Source organism: Hippocampus guttulatus, chromosome 8 (genome assembly GCF_054856545.1).
Source record: "Hippocampus guttulatus isolate MCC_2025c chromosome 8, RoL_Hgut_1.0, whole genome shotgun sequence".
Lineage (NCBI taxonomy): Eukaryota > Metazoa > Chordata > Actinopteri > Syngnathiformes > Syngnathidae > Hippocampus > Hippocampus guttulatus.
The window spans coordinates 17,514,541-17,535,520 of record NC_141268.1 but is presented as its reverse complement, the minus strand read 5'-3'; the positions used below and the strand labels follow the sequence as shown (position 1 = coordinate 17,535,520).

General features: G+C 42.7%; 3 protein-coding genes across 3 annotated transcripts; 1 reads left to right on the top strand and 2 right to left on the bottom strand.

Annotated features, from left to right (window-relative positions):
- Window positions 1-1,820: 1,820 nt before the first annotated feature.
- On the bottom strand, window positions 1,821-7,128 carry LOC147201553 (uncharacterized). The gene is made up of 3 exons (XM_086118896.1): window positions 6,861-7,128; window positions 5,781-6,301; window positions 1,821-3,659 (listed from the first exon to the last, which is right to left on the bottom strand). Exons 1-3 carry the CDS (start codon window positions 7,090-7,092, stop codon window positions 3,126-3,128), a joined length of 1,287 nt encoding a protein of 428 aa, XP_085975022.1. The 5' UTR covers window positions 7,093-7,128; the 3' UTR covers window positions 1,821-3,125.
- Window positions 7,129-9,605: 2,477 nt separating this feature from the next.
- On the bottom strand, window positions 9,606-13,928 carry LOC147201552 (uncharacterized). Its single transcript, XM_086118846.1, has 3 exons — window positions 13,651-13,928; window positions 12,362-12,867; window positions 9,606-11,639 (listed from the first exon to the last, which is right to left on the bottom strand). The coding sequence occupies exons 1-3, from the start codon at window positions 13,829-13,831 to the stop codon at window positions 11,106-11,108; spliced, it is 1,221 nt and encodes a 406-aa protein (XP_085974972.1). The 5' UTR covers window positions 13,832-13,928; the 3' UTR covers window positions 9,606-11,105.
- Window positions 13,929-15,068: 1,140 nt separating this feature from the next.
- Window positions 15,069-20,859, top strand: phf13 (PHD finger protein 13). The gene is made up of 5 exons (XM_086118064.1): window positions 15,069-15,390; window positions 16,897-17,001; window positions 17,745-17,924; window positions 18,204-18,618; window positions 18,726-20,859. Exons 1-5 carry the CDS (start codon window positions 15,346-15,348, stop codon window positions 18,965-18,967), a joined length of 987 nt encoding a protein of 328 aa, XP_085974190.1. The 5' UTR covers window positions 15,069-15,345; the 3' UTR covers window positions 18,968-20,859.
- Window positions 20,860-20,980: the final 121 nt, after the last annotated feature.

Here is a 20,980-nt window from a genome sequence, read left to right as displayed (position 1 = left end):
CCTTAGATTTCCTTAGACAAATATGCAATTTACTTTTATCATTCACATATATGCATTGCAGCTGATCCCATTGAATGTACAAAGGCACCAAACCTTAACAAGTAATTGCTATTGAAAAATATAGTAATGCACTTTTAAGATTAAACAAGATTTATAAAGAAAGGAATTTTTAAAACCATTTACACGAGCATATAAATTCTAAATGTAATCCCTGCCTACACCTTACAAACTAAGGAGAGTGCTATAATATGTGTAAAGAATAAAGTATTCACATATCCTTGATAGCGTCTGCTGTGTTGGGTCTGTCTCAGTGACAGACTGAGGCTGGTATTGTCTTCTTCTCTGATCAAAACAAGGTTGTCTTTTTCTCTGATCAAAACAGTGTGTCCCCCTAGCGGATATTCCCTGAATTGCACATCATTAAAAATATTCATTCCGTGTCTTTTATGCATTTTTTCACTTTTAAATGATCCTGCGGGCCTGATCAAACCTCCTTGCGGGCCGGTTCCGGCCCGCGGGCCGTATGTTTGACACCACTGGCCTAGATGTACAACCCAGAGCTCTATGAGCCACTTTATGCAAAAAGCTATAAACCAGCAAAACAGTACACAATTGACGAGGAACTGGGTAAAATGATTGCAAGTGATTTTCAGCCATTTTGGTTGGCTGTGTGTTGTTGCAACATCTGTCCCCTCAGAGAGAATCTTCTCCAAAACAGGGCAAATATTAACAGAGAGGATAAACAGGATCAACCCCTCTAAGCTGAGGCACTTGGTTTTTCTTCATGCCAATCTTCGCGAAAGACAAGTTAAAACTTTTACCTGGGTGCTGCTTTCTTCTTTTTGTTTTACAAATTTTAACTTATAATTTGTTGTGTGGTATTCAAAGCTTACTTATGTTGTTTTACTGTAAATAGTTAAAAGCTTATAAATATACACATTCAGAGATTGGAACTTTTTGTTGACCTTGTTTTGATATGGGTCTTTGTACTTTGTTTTTATTTTTGTAGCACTCCATGTTGTACTCCATGTTGAGTATGTTCAGAAGAATATACATAAAGCCATATAAATAATAAATATTTGATATACTGTCTATTTTTTGCATTAGTAATTCATTTTACGCATAATATTACGTTATTTTTGGTAGTAAATTAATTTAAGCAACAAAAAAACTGAGGAGCCATTTGGGAGCCGAAAGAGCCGGCTCTTTTTAGGGAGCCGAGCCAAAAGAGCCGGCTCTCTAAAAGGAGCCGGAATTCCCATCACTGGTGGCCAGTCTCAAATGGAACGTGTCCGCTGAACGTCAGCAGATTCGAATTGTTAAGCGAGTGCAGCGAAATCTTGGGGGAGCGAAAGGAAACGCCGTTCCCGTGAGAATCATTTCCACTCATCAAATACCAAGTACAACATAATTCAACCTAACAACACGGATTTACAGTAAAACAAACAAAAAAAAGTTTATGTTATATTATCATCATTTTATGTTTGAGAATCATATTATTTCACGTTTTTGGTGTACTGTAGTAGCAATTTATAAAGGGACAGAATGGGAACAGATTTTCCATCGTCAGGCTTCTCCCATGCAAAAATAAAACTCCTCCAACTTTCCTTTCATTTTCTCAACGAAGCATCGGTCTCTGTAGTCTCTTAACCAGTAAATCCTCCTAATCAACGTGAGAAGGCTTTCTTTTGTTTGCAATTGTAACAAACAGTGGACCCTTGAAAGGTAAACTCAATCAATTCTGGGAGCCTGGGCAATCTGTAAATTTGGGATTTCATTCATTCATCGATTAAAAAACAAAAACAGATACACACAAAGTATCACTTCAGCCATTATAGAATATTTAATTACAGTACTAATGAAACATTGTTTTAAGTTGGAATTTAGTACAGTGCACGTATCTCTTAAACGGCATCTATTTGACATAGGCCATTTCAAATTTCTACTGTAAATTTTAACCAGAAAATGTGTCCTATATTGCAGACATTTTTTTAAACCACGAGCTGTATTATGTAATAATGGCACACTAGTATGAAATAATTTCATCAAGATTAAGGATAACTTTTGAATGATCATCATTTACAGTGTGCTGATTGGATAGGAGAGGGCTCACGATTCGAGTGAGGCCCACAATTAAACTGGAGTGAACAGGAAACAATGTAAAAAGAGGCAAACGTGTACTCAACCTGATGCACGAGGAGTGATGACAGCTTACAGAGACGTGCTATTGGCAATTTAAGTGTGCATAAAAAGACCCAAGACCCCAACTGTCCCTCGATTTCTGCAGTAGGAATGTTGCACGACCATCCTCCATATACCTCTTCACAAAGTCATACCTGTCAACTTTTCGGAGCGCCAACCTGTATAAACTACCAAAAAAATCCTTATAAAGAGCAAAAAATCCTTATAACATACCAAAGCATTTTATATGTCAAAATAACGGCAGAAAAAAACCCACGAAATTGTCAATATTTATTGTAGATCTCCATAATACAATGTCTGGTTGTCTAATCATCATTCTACTTCGTGGCATTACTGTGTTCAGAGTTGTATTCCTGCGTTACTTTTTTCACCAACTCCAAATGCTGACCCATCGGCTCGAAGTTACAGCATCCATTCAAATTTACTTTGGAAATGGAAATGAAAGCATTCGAGTAGACTAGCACCATTCTGGGCAAAAGCAAACGGAACTACCTGTTAGGGGGGGAAAAAAACAAAAAACGGGAATTTTCAGAATCCGTATGATTAGTGCGATACGGCCATATACGTAAGATTCACCACAAAATCCGTATGAACTATGGCTAAACCGTATGAGTTGACAGGTATGCAAAGTTCCTCTGCCACTTCTCTCTGGTCCTCAAGTCATTGCAGTTTGCTGGGGAGGGGTCAGAACCACGGCGTGTTTGTCCAACCCAAGGTCCATGACACCTCGTGTTTACCATTTCAAGAATTGCTCCCTTAAATCGTGTTTTCGGAATAGTACACGGGGAGCAGCCGTTTGACTTGGCAGTCCCGACTGGCATCATCCCAGATCAGCAGCAAGGCCAACTTGTCTCCTGGGAAGGCGTCCTCTTGCCCTGTGATGTCGGTCCTCTTTGGCGTTCAGGTCTCTTGACAAACACTTTTCAGTGGAGAAAACGCTGAATATCGACGACGTTTTGAAATTTGTCTTCGAATCTTTTGGCGTCTTCTTTTCCTGCCCTGGCAGCCTCTCTGGGTCTTAGCACACCATGGATTCCGCTTCTCTCCTTAAAATTAACAAACCACCCTTTGCTAGCCTTGAATTCCTCTGCACTTCTCCCGGGGTCGTCTCGGGTCAGGGCGTTATGCAGCTCCCTTGCCTTGTCACAAATTAGGGTCTCTGACACGGTGTCGCCCCGAAACTGTTTGTGGGTAATCCACTCAAGCAGAACTTTTTCCACTTCTTCCACTTTGTCAGTTCTTCTGCTGCTGAGTGTTTTGACCCCTTTTGCCACATCCGCCGCTTTGATGGCTTCTTTTCTCTTCAATATGGTCGATACCGTCGACTTAGCCATATTGTACTGAACAGCCAGGTCCGAGACGCGCGTACCTCTCTCCCACTTGGCAATAAGTTCCTTTTTCAGTGCTATGGTTGTCATCACAGTTTTCCTCTTTGGCTTGTCATCCAGGGTACCCTTCTGTGGTGACATGTGGGATAGGTATCACACACAAAAAGATCATGAAAATGAAATAAATAAATAAAAATAACACACACACTTTAGTATTTATCCTTGAGATGCTCAATGAAATGCCTCAGCATGTTTTAGCATGCATGTCAACAGTTACGAGTTATGGATTTTTGTCCAGCCTTCAAATCGTATATTTAGTTTATTAGCTTTGCAAACTGGACTTCCAAGGGTCCACTGTTTTTTTTTTTTAAAACAGACCTGTGGAAAATGTATTTATTGCTTATACTATCCAGTGGTGTCCCTCCTGTCAAATTTATGAGACATATTTTAAGTAAAAATAAATAAATAATCAGCATCATAAATCATTATATTCCAATATACATTTATAAAATACATAAAATAAACGACTTTTCAGGGATGGGGGGAGGAATGAAGTTTGACAACGTTAATTCAAGATTTATTGTATGATTAATCAACTTGAAATTCAACAAGCCACCACTTTATGATATGATATGCAGAAAAACACATTCTTCACAAAATTTGGCAGTATGTGCACCGCAGATGTACTTTTGGCAGTTTCTGCATGTGGTTTGTGTCTTAGTGTCCTTCAGCGGTCCACACACCTCGCAGCGCTTCCTCTTTCCACTAGCTGCAACCTAAAATCAAAAATAAACAACAGATCAGGATGGTTCAGGATTGATTTGATTTATTTCTGAACCCCCACCCCGCCCGCCCAAACACACCACACAACTCACACAGGACACTTACTTCAGAAATTTGAGGCTGTGGTCATGTGAAGGTGTGGAGGTGAGACCACTCCCACCTGCCTGAATTGTGGCTAGAGAAGTTGTTTTTGTGGGACATGTCCCTTTGGAGGTGTGGTGTTCCTAGCTTCTTAAGGAAAAGGTTTCTTCTTTGGAGTTTCCCTTGGTCCTAATCAAAGGTCCCATCCGGTAGATGCTTTGCAAGCCGAGACATCCAACAAAATAGAAAATATCACAAGCCACCACTGAAACGTTCTTCTTTGGCAGGAAGAGCAGGTCGGCAGCTTCTTTTATGTCGCCGGCCCCTCTTGTAGTGGTGTTGTGATGATCCTTCCAGCTATTTATTGTTCCATTATTGAACTTTTTGAATTACTTTTTGTTTTGTTATAAACCAGGACAGTGTTGGCTGTGAACATAACTTTGGAGGAATATACCGTCTTATTCTTCACGCTCAGTACTTCAGACGAGGACTCTATTTTGGGTTTTTTTTAACCCAGATTTTTCAAACATATCGAAACTGAGTTTTGAGAAGCTCCTATAATTGGCATGTTCCTTGCCAACAATGAAAATAAATCAATGGCAACCTAGATTTTGATGCCTTCTCTTGCTGTTTAGAGAGCATAAACCCGCTGGTCCCACTGGTTGCCAACTTGTGTCATCTTCAAACCAGTCTTGGTTCCTGATTATGAAATCAAATGTCCCTTGAACAAAAATGGAAGCTGCTCAGAGTGATTTTGGCTCTAGAAATAACCTTCCCCGTCTCAGCATCCCACAGACTTGCAGTTAATGCCCCTCTTGATCTGGAGACACCAACAAGGCCGGGGATGCCAAAGTAGGCATGCAAGACACACGATGTTCTCCTCTTTCCCCTGCTGCCCCAAAAACTCAAAATTGGCCACACCCAGAATCATATTCGGAGTCAAAGGATGAATTGATGGCTGGAGCATCAAAGCAAATCGAGCACATTTGTATTATGTTAGCAAGTGAGTGCAGTGGGGACGCGGACATTCCAGTGACTGGCTCTTGGGCTCCTCTGGCCATCACCTGTGGTGCTCTTCCTTGCGATGTGTATTCCAAGTGAATAGTCAATTTTTACTTTCAGAATCACAATTCCGGACTCCGAACCGATTTGTAAATGGATCCTCGTATTTCAAGACACCTTCATATTGTTGTGGATCCGATTCTGACATTTTAGAGCTATTTCAGACCTTGATGCTGCAGTATTTTTGTTCATGGTTATCATACCGTTAGAATCTAGAATCTAATATCGGCCCATGCCTACTTTTGCAGGTTTTCTTCTTGCACAGTTGCAAAATCGCACAAAGGTACATGACCGTAATCTTAGAAACAAACAATGAAAGTTTACCTTTTTGAGGGGCATTTTTGGACGCTCCTGAAGTAGCAGGTCTTGGTTTGTGATTTCCCCACTGGTGCTCGGCTGAGCGAATTCTTTGGCTGTGTAAAATTCTTGTTCTTTGGGATCAATTTTAGGACAATCCATTGTGACGCCACTGTCTGATCCACTCTCTCGTTCTAGTGCAAACCTTCTATTGTATTCTGTTTGCTGGCCATTAGGGTCATTGGCCAATAGCTCTGACTCTTTGGTTTGTTTGCATCGAGGTATATCAGGCAATGGCACAGCTCTTTCAACTGCATATGTCTCTGACAGTCCTGTTTGCTCTGATTCTTCTACTGCAGATGACACTGGTACTTCTGTTTGTTCTTCTTTAGCTGTATTAGCAAATGGCTGCAATACATTAGCCCATGGCTGAGTATGCTCCATTTTAGACCTTTTGGTTTTTGTCTCTGCTCCCTTCTCCTCTGGAATGTTCAATTCAGGAATTTGCTCTTGCACAGCCGTAGACATCCGAGCCAGTCTTTTGTGATCTTTTGGAAAAAAAAGAAACAAACATTACACATTACATTGGGTATAATAAGTTGAGAAAATGTCCAACACAAAAAATATATAATTTCAAGGATATCTATTGAGGGAAATTGACTTGCTGAAATGCTTGTATAGAATGTCTATTGAATATCAGCCCACCTATCGAGTGTGAAAATATATAATCATGTCCATCTTTTGTGAGCTGCCTATATTCAAAAAAGGTGCTTGTGACTGAGCCAATCCGAATGTTGTTAGTTGTGCAGTCCAAAAAAAAAAAAAAGACACTACACTAGGTTCTCCGCCAATGACAGCTGGGCGAAAAACAATCTGGAGGCTCGCATGTGTTTGACAGTCTACACGAGTGTTATTGTTGTTGTTTTTTATTTAACGTTGTTGCACAATCAGAAGCTACAAGTGAAACGCGAATAACCACAAAAAAATAACTTTTAAGGCTCAGAAGGAAAGTAGCGAAATCGCTACTTCGGGAGACTTTTCTATGCAGACTATACGGTTAATATTATTTGACCCCATTGTTCAAATGCTGAATATAAAATTACAAACCGATGTTGGTTATATTCCACCGGGGGTTTATCTCATTGTTCAGTAAGGACCGCAGACAGTCGTTCTCCTCTTGGTATCCTTTCACAATGAGCGCCACTTCTTGAAATATCTCCATGGCCAAGCTGGTAAAACGTTCGGTTAAATGAATCTGGAACGCATGCATTTGGCTGACAGTCGACATGTCGGAAACAATGAAATGCAATGCAGCAACAGCGGTTTGGTCTTTTTGCATCCAAGGAGCTCGAACGTAATCGACGACAAAGCGAAAGAAGAGACAACCCGGAAAAGAAAACAAGATGCGACCCCCGTTTCCGGTCAACTTTACATCTTGTGCATTTTTTTTAAACACAGCGCGGTGTCCTGTCTGGAGACATAACATCTAAAAACAACCTAAGTATTTTACTGTTGTCAATCCAGGCCATCTTGTAGTCGAAAACACGAAGTCAAGCAAACTTTCACAAAGATGGTCAACTCAAGAACATTTGAGCTGAACAGTTGATGGATGGATAGCTGTGAGACCCTCTGCTGGGCAAATTAAGTATTACATGTCAATTCCTGAACACTGACGGCTCGGCAATATTTGCGGGTTTTTTTCCCCAATAGTTTGTTTGATTGTAATTTGACGGATTAAATAACTAAAATGTGATCATTTTCAAGACTTCTGTTACTTTTTAATAAGGTTATTGTTTTCAATAAAAGCAGCCACGATACACAGCACTGTGTGAGCATGTACGGAACACTAAAACTAGTTTTCACTGACTTTGGCCAAAGAATCCATCCGGCTATTATCTGAGCCGATTATCCATACGAGGGTCGCAGGCATGCCGGAGCCTATCCAAGCCGTCTATGGGCAGTAGGCGGGGCACACCCTTAACTGGCAAATGACTCTGGAGACCACGTGTGTCTAGTTTTATTGGACTTAACTGCAGCATTTGATACAGTGGATCACAGTATTCTGCTGTCTCGTTTGCAGCACTTGGTGGGCATTGGCGGCAGTGCTCTTGAGTGGTTTAGGTCCTATTTAGCTGACAGAACCTTCTGTGTCAGCCTTGGCTGCTCTGAGTCACGCACTGCTCCCCTGTCATGTGGTGTTCCACAGGGCTCAATTCTGGGGCCTCTGCTGTTCTCGCTGTATCTGCTCCCATTGGGTTCCATCTTAAGGAAACATGGTATTCCCTTCCACTGCTATGCAGATGACTGCCAGATCTATGTCCCACTGAGCAAGAAAGACGCCTTCTCATTAAGGCCACTCCTATCCTGTCTGGAAGAAATCAAAACCTGGATGGCACAAAATTTCTTGAGATTCAATGAAAAGAAGACAGAGGTGATATTGTTTGGTCCCAGTGGCCCTTGTACATTCCATCCTGTAGACTTGGGCCCCCTGTCTCCTTATCTTAAGTCAACAGTCTCAAACTTGGGCCTTAAACTGGACAGTGATTTCAAACTCGATCGGCAAATTGGTGCCGTTGTTAAATCCAGCTTCTTTCACCTTAGACAGCTGGCCAAAATAAAACCTCTCCTCTCACATGAACACTTTGAGATGGTAATTCATGCCTTTGTCACATCCCGGCTCGATTACTGCAATGCCCTTTACTTTGGAGTCAGCCAGTCCTCCATTAAGCGCCTTCAGCTGGTCCAGAATGCCGCCGCTCGCCTCTTGACTGGTACTCGTAAGAGGGAGCACATAACTCCTACTCTGGCATCCCTTCACTGGCTCCCCATTCATTTTAGAGTTATTTTCAAGATCCTCTTATTTGTTTTCAAATCTCTGAATAATCTCGCGCCACCTTACCTCTCTGAGCTCATCCGCCCCTACACACCTGCCCGGCGTCTCAGGTCTGTGGACCAGACTTTATTAGAAGTACCAAGAACTAAACTGAGGCTCAGAGGGGATCGAGCCTTTTCTGTTGCTGGTCCCTCTCTCTGGAATGACCTCCCACTAAACATTCGGCAAGCCTCCTCGCTGCCCATCTTCAAAACCCTCCTCAAAACTCACTTGTATTCTTTGGCATTCGACTCAGCATGACTTAGATTTGTTCTTGGTTTTACTGTTTGGTGCTTTCTACCGCCTTTATTACCGATTTGTCTTACTGTTTATTGTGCATGTTAAATTGCTCCATGTACAGCACTTTGTATGCAGCGATGGCTGTTTGAAAGTGCTCTATAAATACTGTTGACTTGACTTGACTTGACTTGACTTAACTGGCTGCCGGCCAATTTCACTGCATGGCCAAAGAATCCATCCATCGATCTGTCCATTTTTTTAATGTGCTTATCCCTTATACCCACGAGGGTTGCGGGCTTGCTGAAGCCTATCCCTGCTGTCTTCGGGCAGTAGTTGCCAGCCAACCGCAGGGCACACAGAGACGCACGCTCACAATCACCCCTAGGGAATTATTTAGAGAGTTCCATTAACCTGCCTTGCATGTTTTTGTACTGTGGGAGGAAACCGAAGTACCAGGAGAAAATCCACGCAGGTACAGGGAGAACATGCATACTCCACACAGGAAGTATGGAGCCGGGAATCAAACCCTGTACCTCTGTACTGTAAGACGGACGTGCCAAGCAATAGTCCACCGTGCCGCCTGGGCAAAGAACATTCAACAAAATAGTTAAGCGTAATACAAGTGACTACAAAGCAATGGCAAAAATGTTCCATTGCAAAGGTAAGTGAGGTCCATGCACCTGCCATTAAACAGACAAGCCATCCAAAACGGGTCAAGTCTATTTATTCGATAAGCATAATTAACACAACCCTCCCCCCACCCAAAACCAACGGCTATACACTGTTAAAATCGTCAAAAAACATAACTTCAGAAATTAGTCAGAGTCAAATCAATAATACTCACTAGATGTTAATGACTGGCGCAGGTTACATGGGGTACAGGTACAACAGCACAAACAGGCAAGTGGGGATTGGACTAGAATTGGTACTTGTGAATGATACAATGCTCTTTTTTTAAACTTATATTAATAAATAACATTTAAAATCGGAACTAAAATGTTTTTACAACAATATTTGTCAACTGAAATCGTACATCCAAATCTTGAATATTACACCTAAATGCTCTCGCTCTCTCTCTCTACATCAGGATATAAATGTTCACTCAAAATGCAAAATATACACATATCTAAATCTTAAATAGAAATCTTGAATACAAATATAAATGTCTAACCTAATGTTTTGGGTGGAACAGAATATTGAACAAAGATGCAAATCTAACTGCCGATGACCACTAATACGAAAAAATAAATGCTTGAGGTTTGTGTCAATAACGTATAAAATCATTGTATCCTGAGAAATAAACTCTTGGACATAGATTATAGTAACAAGACCTATTGTGTATAAATGTACATATAAATTATATCGCCTACAGCCCCTCCTCCAGCCACCACTGATGTGGCTACGTTGTGGCTGGTCAGGGAATATGCATCAGATCAAACTGACGTGTAGAAATACAGGTACCAATCGCAATTCCACTGTGCAATTTTGTGTGTAGTGGATTTGCACGGCATAATCTTTGAGATTATAAAGATATGCCAAGGGCAGGATCAACTGGGGAGGAGAAGGCTCGATTGGGTGGACGGACACAGAGGCGGATGTGCCATGGCCTGTTACTCGCTTGGCCAGAGTCGAACGGTGAAGAGCAGACGAGGTTCATGAAACTCGGGCGTGGCACTGCCCACTTCCGTCGCTCGAGGGGTGTTCATCATCCATTTTGTCTAATTTCCAATCAGAAATGTGGTCAAGTACAGTATCTCTCGACGGCTGACACAAGTGGGGTAGGCGAAGTAGTATTGGTGTCATAGTATCAAATATTTTTTTCAAAGACAAGTGAAGATGTACAGTATTGCCACGGTTACGATACTAGAATCAGTATCAATTCATGCCGAGCAACGTTATATGTGGTCTTAAAGGGTTAGGTTTTTCCCTGACGCCACCTCAAAGTACCTTTGTGAGGCTTCCGCTCAAATTTTTCTGGGTGTTAGCTGTTACTTTGTCGTGTACTCTAACACTTTTTAAAACATTGCTGATTGGCAAATTGGCATTGAAAGAGCTGATTGGCAAATGGCCTCAACATGACACCAAGCATCATTTTTCTGAGTGGTACAAAAGCAGTAGTTTGATTTCGCAGTTTCCCGAACGGCGGTCAGGCCAACTTTTATAAGCTTGCCTCCTGGGAAGGCATTCTTTGCCCTGTGATGTTGGTCCTCTTTGGCATTCAGGTCACTTCGCAAAACTTGTTAAGGGAGAAAACCCTGGCTGCAGACGAAGTTTTGAAATTGATCCTCAATTCTCTCGGCGTCTTCTTTTCCAGCTCTGGCAGCCTCCCTGGGTCTTAGCACCCCATGGATTCCACTTCTCTTTTTAAATTTGCAAAACCACCCTTTACTGGCCTTGAATTCCTCTGCACTGCTCCCGGGGTCGTCTCGGGTCAGGGCGTTATGCAGCTCCCTTGCCTTGTCACAAATTAGGGTCTCTGACACGGTGTCGCCCCGCAACTGTTTGTGAGTAATCCACTCAAGCAGAACTTTTTCCACTTCTTCCACTTTATCAGTTCTTCTGCTGCTGAGCGTTTTGACCCCTTTTGCCACATCCGCCGCTTTGATGGCTTCTTTTCTCTTCAATATCGTCGATATCGTCGATTTAGCCATATTGTACTGAACAGCCAAGTCAGAGACGCGCGTACCGCACTCCCATTTGGCGATAAGTTCCTTTTTCAACGCTATCGTCGTCATCACGTTTTTTCTTTTTGGTTTGTCTTCCCGGATGCACTTCTGTGGTGACATTTAGGACAAGAATAACACAAAATGACAACGACAACATTAGAAAACAAAGTATACTTTGCCAGGCAAAACGGCAATTTGTGTTCTGGATATGTGTCTGAACTCAGAACCATACATTTGTCAAAAGTACTTCTTCAACTCGTTAGCCCATCCCCATTTTCCTTGTGACTCCTAAGATAATGTTTGCGTTGTTTTGTTCATTTAGAATGGACTGTCCCTAAATTCTCCATCCTTTTCTATACCGCTTATCCTGAACAAGGTCACGGGTGTGCTGGAACTTATCCCACCTGACTTTGGGCAAGAGGCAGGGTAAAGAGCATTTAATTGTCCTGGCTTTGAGTACCGTATATGTTGTTGCTGTAGATAAATGGACAAAAACACATTATCTGTAGGAAATGCATAATTGTTGGACCAATTGAGTGAAACTGAAAATAATTTTCCACAGCACACATGATGGTCCCTCACATGCCACATCACACAAATTGGCAATCACGTTCTAATGAATGTGTTTGATCTGGTTTTGCATTAGTGAAGTTACAGCACTCTGCCATGTCAACCAAAGAGCAACTACTTTGTTGTGGAAAACCGAAGGAGCTGAGTCGAGTCAAGCCAAATCAGAACTGTCCAAAAGAAAAGTGGCAAGATGGCTCTCTTGGAAATGTATCCAAATTAAACTAATCCTAACAGAAACAAAGAATGACAAACAAGTCTACCTTTTTGTATGAGTGTTTCAGAGATTTGTGGTATCTCAGGTCTTTGTTTGTGATTGCGTCACTCCGGCACCGATGAGAAAATTCCGGGGTTGTGCTGAAGTCTTGAAACGCAACAGCGTGGAGTGCGGTAGCGATGTCAAGCCTTCCACTGCCTTCCTCTTTGAAATCACTTTTAAGACGGCCCGTTGTGATGCCATTTTCCATTCTGCTCTCTCGTTCTGTTGCCAACCGTCTAGTGTACTCAATTTCTTGTTCATTGGCCAGCCGCTCTGATACTTCCATTGCATAGGACACTGATATTTCAGTTTGCTCCTCTTTAGGTGCATTAGCCAGTAGCTCTGAGATATTTTTGTCCTCTTCGGGTATATTCGCCGTTGGCTCCAATAACTCAGTCTGCTCCATTTTTGGTACTTTAGAACTTCGCTGTAATTCTGTCTCCAAAGGAGTGTTTAGCCCATATGCTTGTTCTCTGACAGCTGTAGTTCGTCTCGGGAAGCGACCGTGATCTATGGAGGGAGAGAAAAGATTGGTTTTTACTCAGTGTTATCATAATGGCCAACATGGCCTTCTATGCTGGTCTAAGCACAATCAGAAACACTACATTGACTAAATTTGACCACTTGTTCCATTAAATTGTTTTGCTTTATCCCCAACACTCTACCCTCTTGATTTCATAGGGTTTCTCTTGGCTGCACTTCCAAATGAATGTATCAATTTTTTTCCCATCCATCAGATTTCAGCATCTTTGTGCGATCATGTCCATCTAAAATGACCAGGGCCTTCAGAGTTGGTAAGGTTGGCCAGTATCACTTAAAATACATCACCACGGGGACTATTTCTTTGGCGGGTCAGATTCAAAATGTGCCCTCCAAAGGTAAAGCATACGAGCCCTCAATGACATCAGATTTGTCTGTCCTTTTCATTGGTTGGTCAGAGCAAAACTTCATACAGCCAACTTGGGCTACGAGCACAAAACGTCGGTACCTTTCTGCACACACGAATATATTAATGTTTTGCCATGTTGTTAGATACATTTTGATTCTGGAGTACTCCAAATTATGTTTAGTTTTAAGAGAACTATTAAATCGGGTAAATGCTGACTTAATGAGGTGTTAAATGCACGAGCCACCCCAATCTCTTTATTCCCAAGGATAATAACAACACGTGCCCACAAAATATTAATTTTTTTATGAAAATCCACACGCGATTGTTATAAAAGAGGGTAATTTTAATATGCACCGTATAAATGGAAGTACGGCAAGTAATTTGTAACTAACAGTAATACAAACCAATCTTGGGTGAATTCATCTGCACGTTTATCATTTTGTTCAGTAAGCATCGCAGACGGTCGTTTTCCTCTTGGTATCCTTTTACAATATGCGCCACTTCTTGAAATATTTCCATAGCGACGCTGGTGAAACGTTCCGTTATTCGGCTCTGAAACGCGTGCAGCAGACCAGCGGTCGACATGTCGAAACCGAACAATGAAATAGTATAACTATGACATTTGTGCTCTTTTTAAAAACATTGACAGCAAGAAACGTCGACGAAAACACGAATAGAAAAAAAAAAGATAAACCGGAAAGAGAAAGTCCTGACGTTTCCGGTTGGTGTTATACTGAAACTAAACATCTTTATTTGATTTTGGATTGTTTATGCAATCTGAACAAATTAATTTTAGATGCGCTATCGTGTTTTTCATAACTAATTGAAATTTGCAAATGAAAAAATACAGATACAAGCACCTTGAGTATTCATGCGAACGTTGAAGTCGCGCCATATTGGATGTGGTGGTGAAGCCAGTGGTGTCGATACTTCATGATGTCTCTCCATCCATCCATTTTCTAATCCATTCATACTCATGAGGGTCGCGGGTGTGCCTGAGCCTATCCCAGCCGTCATCAGGCAGTAGGCGGGGGGCACCCTGAACTGGTTGCCAGCCAATCACAGGTGCACAATGCTCAGTCACACTTCGTGACAATTTAGAGTACAGTATTCCATTAACCTGCCATGCATGTTTTTGGAATGCGGGAGGAAACAGGAACACCCAGAGAAAACCCACACAGGCACAGAGAGAACATGCAAATTCCACATCGGAAGGCCGGAGCTGGAATCGAACCCTGCACCTCTGCACAGTGAGGCCGATGTGAAGTCACCCACCATGCCGCCCTACCTCATAATGCGTTGCATGGAAATGTATCAGTCCTGTTACAGTCAACGTCATCCAGAGTTTGTGGGATTTTGACTTTATAATTATTTTGCATTGTATTAGGTCATCATGTCATTTTCTGAACACAACTTGCTGAATTTGGAGCTAATACTCAGAAATTGCGAGCGAAACGTTGAAAATGCAACTAACGTGTATAGTTTCATGAGATAGCAATATACATTTATTCATTCATACATATATGAAAGCGCTATATAAATCAGCATGTATTGTATTGTATTTAAATATTTCTTACTTTGGGTAATAATACCATTGTTTGCAAATCTTTTTAACATTTAAAATCATTTTTGCTTGCAAATCTTTCTTTGGTTTGAAAATAATGTATGTGACTTAAAATCATTTTGTTTGACTGCATAAAAAGAAGCACATCTCTCACCCTGCCACGTCTATCTTGAATGAAAGAATGCCTAAGGGGCGCCCGTGAGTCACCCCGTTTAGCAGCCACCAAGGATTCACTCAAGCAGAAGAAGAGGAGGCAGTGGGCAGGCTGCTGCTGGTGACAGCCGCCAGGCGAACTGAACCGCTCCCCCCTTCACATCGAACTGATAAGGAGAAGACATTACGGGACGCTTCCATGGGCATACAGCCCTGTGCTCACCGAGAGCACGGTTTTAAACGTTTAGCTGGCCCGGGTGCCAATCGTGCATTCACTTAGGCTTCGAGTTTTCCAGGTAACATACGTTACGTTAGCTTCAGCGTTTTTAAACGATACAAGCGCGTCGCCTGTCAAGATAGTATTAATAAGACTCAGAGAAAGATGGGCGACATAAAGCCGTCGACATCTCCCGCTTTCCAGTCGGAGGTAAGTGAGGGTTTGTTGCAATAACTCGTCGTTTGGGCTGTGGGGTTGTTTTTGCTTAATTGCTAACGACGCCAGCGAATGTCAACTTGCTGGCCGCTTGTCACCGCACTGTTAGCTTGTAATGCTCTTGACAAATTGTTGTAACATGAATGTGATCAACTTGCTCACGGTGATTTTTGCATTCGCTCTCACCGTCCGTCGACTCACACACTTGTGTCATTTTATACGTGCAAGAATGATCTCTTCGATTTACTCCTGAACATACTTTGGAGGGATTGTTAACGTGCAATCGATTGGAAAACATTCCATCATCATCATCTTCATCATCATCACCATTGCTAACATGCTAACGTGTGCTAAGTCAACGCAATGTTAGCGAGACCCGACTGCAAAGTCCGCTCGGAAACAAACCATCGCTACTCATTCGACAGCCTTACTTTTGGTAAGGAAAGTAAATAAATAAAGCCCCCGACGTTGCTTTGTTATGGTTCACTCTCCACCGTTACTAGCCGGGGCTAGCCTCACAGTCGTCTGTTACTGCTGACTGTCCATTGCTAGCCCACATTTGTTGTCTCTGACAGTTACGTCTAATAGTGGGGGTTGGTAGGACTGCCCTCAAGACACTTAAAAGGCAAATACCACCGATTTTCCCTTACGGTACATTTATTTTCAACCAAAGTGCGTTGTCGTCACGTTATCTATCGTTTCGGATGACTGTTGCTCATTCGTGCGATAGTGGCACACTCACGCTAAGGAGCATTAAGAGACTGTGTCAACCCATCGTTTAACCGCAGAAGTAGTGTCTCGAAGCTAATCAGTGCTGGCAAAAGTCCTCACACTCTGCCTTCGTTGAGGAGAAAAATGGCAAAAGTAAAGTAAGAAGTACAGAATGCATGGCGCTCCTGGTTAAGATGTGTAAAAAAAAAAAACAACTTAAAATCAATTACATTTGTATTGCAGAAGCATACTCTCACCCTAAAAATTTGAGGCATGGTTCACCAGACACAGAATCAAGCTCATCCCATCCCCATCTCTTTATCCAGGGGATGCCAATAATTCTAGAAGGGGAGTATAAAGTTTGTGGTCTCATTACTTGTATGTACCGCTCAAATCATACTAGCCGGTGTTTAAACAGCTATTATGTTACCAAATCTTCCCTTAGCTTTGCCAATAAAAACTCAAATATTCAAATTAGCGAACGATAGCCCCCAAACAAATTCTTACAGTATTTTTTCTGATGAAACTATGACTTTGCAAAGCTTGTACTGTTTAGCATGCCACAAGACGCTACACATTTTCCACAAATCATAGGAGTAGTTAACAGTATGAAATCATTGTCTTAATTAAGGCTAAGGCCATGGATGAGACACACACTAGTATGACTAAGTACAGTATCCGGGGGGGGACTAAACATGCAACAGGGTGATATGTGGAACAACGAGGCAACCACACTGCCTGCAACTACTTCTCACCACTGGACCTAACCTACGTTTCTCTGTGTTCCAGGGCTTCAGTCCACCCTACAGGAAGAGGAAAAGGACAGTGGAAGATTTTAACCAGTTTTGTACGTTTGTTTTGGCCTATGCTGGTTACATCCCATATCCCCAAGAGGTAAGTAAGGCTCAAACTAATACATTTGGTCAAATTCAGTCCAAAACAATATACAGGGTAGGGCTGAGCAATTACTGGGTTTTATCAGTCAAGATAAATGTTCTTTGGTGGCTTAAGAAGTTCAAAGCACATCGTGACCGACATGCACACACCAACATGGCCAGAATATATTTAAAGGTATTTCCATTTAATTCATTCAGGAATATTTATTTGATATCTGACAAAATTTGAGTTACAAGCGTAGTCATGAACGAAATCCTGTATTCCTGCATACTGTACCTACTCGGCTTGCCACGGTCGCCCGAGCTACTGGCATTTATTTATTTATTTTTAAAGCAGTAAATCCAGGAACTACAAGGTACTGTTTCTGGTACCTGGTGAGGATTCAAAATTTGCGATACAAAAGAAGAGCAGATTCCTCAGTGTAACATTTGAGGATGCGCAACTAGAAAGAACCAAAATTGAAACAGAACACGAGCTTTCCCCGTGACTGACTAGCCACCACAATACTGTAGGATACTCTACAGTCTGCCCGCAGTCTCTTCGCCAATATCTTCATACAGTGGGCATGCTGAGAAGTTAAGTACAGGAGACCCTCATTCTCCTCCACTGTTGTTCACTAGCAAGTTTCCTTCTGAGTGGAGTGCCGATAGCGCAAAAGCCAGTTGAGTAGAACTGAATGGAGCTCGTTCTTGACAGGCTGAAAAAAAATAGTGGATTTTTTTTTTTTTAATCGTTTACAGAACTCTTCACTGCGAAGTACTTCCAGCCCACCCAACAGCACCGGAAGCACAGTTGATAGCGACGGATGGACCCCAGGGCCATCGCCGTCTTGTCCCCAACACCCCTTCATGGTCCCCCTGGACAGGAACAGAAACCATCCACAGCTCGGGGCCACATTATCCAGTCACATCAAGAAAGATGTGAGTTGAGTTTATAGTCTAAGCCAGGAGTGTGGAACCTTTTTGCTTGCAGGGTATCGTCCGTCCAATCTATCCACCGACCCCCGTCTATTCACATATATTATATACCCCTGTATATATTATGAGCTTTTATGCTTTCAGGCTTTTTTTATTTTTTTTTTTACAATTTCCTGCTGGCGCGTATATGGCCCACAAGCTGTCGGTTCCCTAAGCCGCGGTCTACTAAACCAAGTTAGAAATATCCTCTGAATTTGACCGAAATGATCTTCCTTTGCACAGCACACGTTCACCAGCCTGCATCCGGAGGATCGCAGGAAAGCCGAGAAGCTGAAGAAGAAAAAAAGGAGAAAGGAGAGGGAGCTTCAGGCCACTGAGGAACATGGCCAAGCTAACTCGCCCGACCCGGGACTACCGCCTCCGTTCCCCTTTGGCGACTTGCCCATAAAAGAGGAGCCGGAAGACGACATCAGCATTCTGCTCCATCCTCAGCACGTCACCAACCCGTCCCAGTGCAAAGAGGAGCAACAGCAAGAACGGAGCCAGTGGGACGGACGGGATCTGGAAGAAGGCGTGGTCCAAGTACAGAAAGTGGAGGGCATTTCTGGAAGCAGAACTGTGTTCCGTCAGGGCAAGCAGGTGGTGTTCCGAGACGAAGATGGGTCGGGAGAGGATGAAGATATCATGGTGGATTCAGGTAAGCACTTTGATAGGTAAAAAGCAGGACATTTAATCTGAATGCGAATAGCAATGTTTAGGCAGCTTAAGCATGTGGCCACATTTCCTCCCCCCATGTGGCCTCAGACGACGACTCATGGGACCTGGTGACGTGTTTCTGCATGAAGCCATTCGCCGGCCGCGCCATGATCGAGTGCAACAAATGCCACACCTGGATCCACCTGTCGTGCGCCAAGATCCGCAAGAGCCACGTGCCCGAAACTTACGTGTGCCAGAGCTGCCGAGAAAACGACGGACCTGCCGCCGGAGCCGACGCCCGTCGCTCCCACCGCCCTCGCATCGGTCCGCGTAAACACCTGCTAGAATGACCTCCTAAACGCCACTTCTGATCCCTCTGAGGATTTTCCAAGAACACTTGCGGAACTTGAGCAAGTCTCTATACCCCATCCGGAGTCATTTTAGCTCTACAGATGTGTACTTGTGCTTCCCTACAGACTCTCTGCGTAATGCAATCACTGAAAGGATACTCGACTCACAAACAGTGAGGAGTATCTGGCTTTTGGGTGAAATTTCAGGATCTCCCGAAAATGCACGCGAACCGTGACAGGCGACCTTTATTTGACCTTCTGTGTAGTTTTGAACGCCAGCGTGCCATCACAGAATGTTGCCCTTGCGATCCTTGTTGAAGAACAGCAAGTGATGCAAAAAGTACTCGACCATGTCAACAGTTGGACGAGCATTCCAAAGGTTAAGACGTGAAACAAAAGTTCACCTGTCCATGTTACGGTCCATTGTAGGCTTACCTCAAAATTTCACCCAAAAGCTGAATATGTAGAATATGTGTCCGTAGATGACTAGAGCATAGCAGCCAACAGCTACAGTTGGGACTGTCGTGTCTTGCAAACACTGGAAGCTGCCATGTCAAGTCCCTCCAACAAACTGCCACCCTCTCTGGTGCATGCAGGGATGTGTCGGAAAGACTTGTTTGCACTTTTTCTCACTTTAAAACAGACCTTTTGACCCTTTTGTCAAACAGATATGGTCAAATGTAACTGGACTTGATTTCTCCCCCCCAAGCGGCCTCTTGTTGGTATGAAGTGGTTGTTTTCAAGGAGAAAACAAGTAAAGCCTTGCGGTAATTGTTTCAGATGGTGCTATAGTATTAAGCTGATAATCCAATAGAACAAAGATCTAGACTGCATCTGCTTCATCCGTGCTTTTTGTTATTTAAGTCCACTGTGGACAAATAGAAGCCCAGAGAGGTGGTTCCTCTCGCTTTCTCCTCTTCTCAAGCTGTCTTCCAATGCCGGATGCTGCGTGTATCGACGAATAGGGAGATGGTTCCCTTCTTTCATTTCTATCGGTCAAGCATTGTCATCGTTCATCAGTATTTTCACCTTCACTATCAGTTCAGCTGTTTCATTCTTTAAGCTTCCTTTGTCAAATATATTTATGGAAGGGACTGAAGGCCTTTCCGTTCAAAGCTCCAGCAGGAAATGTGATGGTTAGTTGACTGGAATAGTGTTGACATTCTCTCAAGAGTTGATGCGTTTGAGGGAGGAGAGGACGTGGGAAGGACAATGCCATGTGCCGTTATGAAAATATCTGGTTTCTGGTCTTTTACCGTAAGGTGGGCATCTGCAAATGTAATCAGCTTTGGTGTCCCATCACTTCCCAGTTTTAACAGCAGTATTCACATACCTTCACCCTCAGCATGTTTACTGGGAAAAAGCTTTTTTTTTTTAGGGTTTTTTTGCCCCACTTTTCCCCTTTAAACTTGCTGCCATTTGGATGAAGTGTTGTGAACGTTTGTGCCATGGACCTGTTTTTTCATCAGTTAAAGAAAAGCCATACTCCAGTGTAGAGTGACATGAAAGACAAGACTGGGAGACGCAGTTTTTATTCTAAGGACGGGGTTTCACAGCACACAGTCACAGACTTTGACCAGAGAACGTGTGTGTGTCTGGTTGGCAAACGGGTGTCTTCTGTTGCTGCGCTGCCAATAATCAGCCCGGTTGGGATGTTTTCGAAATGACAAGCACTGTTATTTCATTGAGAGCCCTCTTTTTTTTTTTAAAGATCAGTTAGATGTAAAAGTACAATTAACAATGGTCTGCGTGTGATAGAAGTTGGTTTATTCTGATGGGTTGAGTTGTCCACTCCCCTTATTGAGAATGTGTCATGTATACTGTGTGGTGAAAACTGTTTCTATGAAACTAATGTAAAGTATTGTAAATAAAGAGTTACCATTTTATCAATAGTCTTGTTTTCGTCGCTCATGATTCTGCAAAAGTAGGGTTTCCCGACGGATCACATATTAAGCCACAAATTAAATGGGAATGACACATATAACCAGCAGTGGGAGTAGGCCATAAAACTCT

Bases quoted from the DNA above. Each gene is read 5' to 3' on its own strand.
- LOC147201553 (XM_086118896.1), bottom strand. From the start codon at position 7,092: ATGCAAAAAGACCAAACCGCTGTTGCTGCATTGCATTTCATTGTTTCC. The intron at 6,302-6,860 runs GTTTGTAATTTT...TTTTTCCAAAAG, and splicing joins GTGGAATATAACCAACATCG to ATCACAAAAGACTGGCTCGG. The intron at 3,660-5,780 runs GTAAACTTTCAT...ATGTCACCACAG, and splicing joins CAAAAATGCCCCTCAAAAAG to AAGGGTACCCTGGATGACAA.
- LOC147201552 (XM_086118846.1), bottom strand. From the start codon at position 13,831: ATGTCGACCGCTGGTCTGCTGCACGCGTTTCAGAGCCGAATAACGGAA. The intron at 12,868-13,650 runs GTTTGTATTACT...CTCCCTCCATAG, and splicing joins GATGAATTCACCCAAGATTG to ATCACGGTCGCTTCCCGAGA. The intron at 11,640-12,361 runs GTAGACTTGTTT...ATGTCACCACAG, and splicing joins TGAAACACTCATACAAAAAG to AAGTGCATCCGGGAAGACAA.
- phf13 (XM_086118064.1), top strand. From the start codon at position 15,346: ATGGGCGACATAAAGCCGTCGACATCTCCCGCTTTCCAGTCGGAG. The intron at 17,002-17,744 runs GTAAGTAAGGCT...AATCGTTTACAG, and splicing joins ACATCCCATATCCCCAAGAG to AACTCTTCACTGCGAAGTAC. The intron at 17,925-18,203 runs GTGAGTTGAGTT...TCCTTTGCACAG, and splicing joins CCAGTCACATCAAGAAAGAT to CACACGTTCACCAGCCTGCA.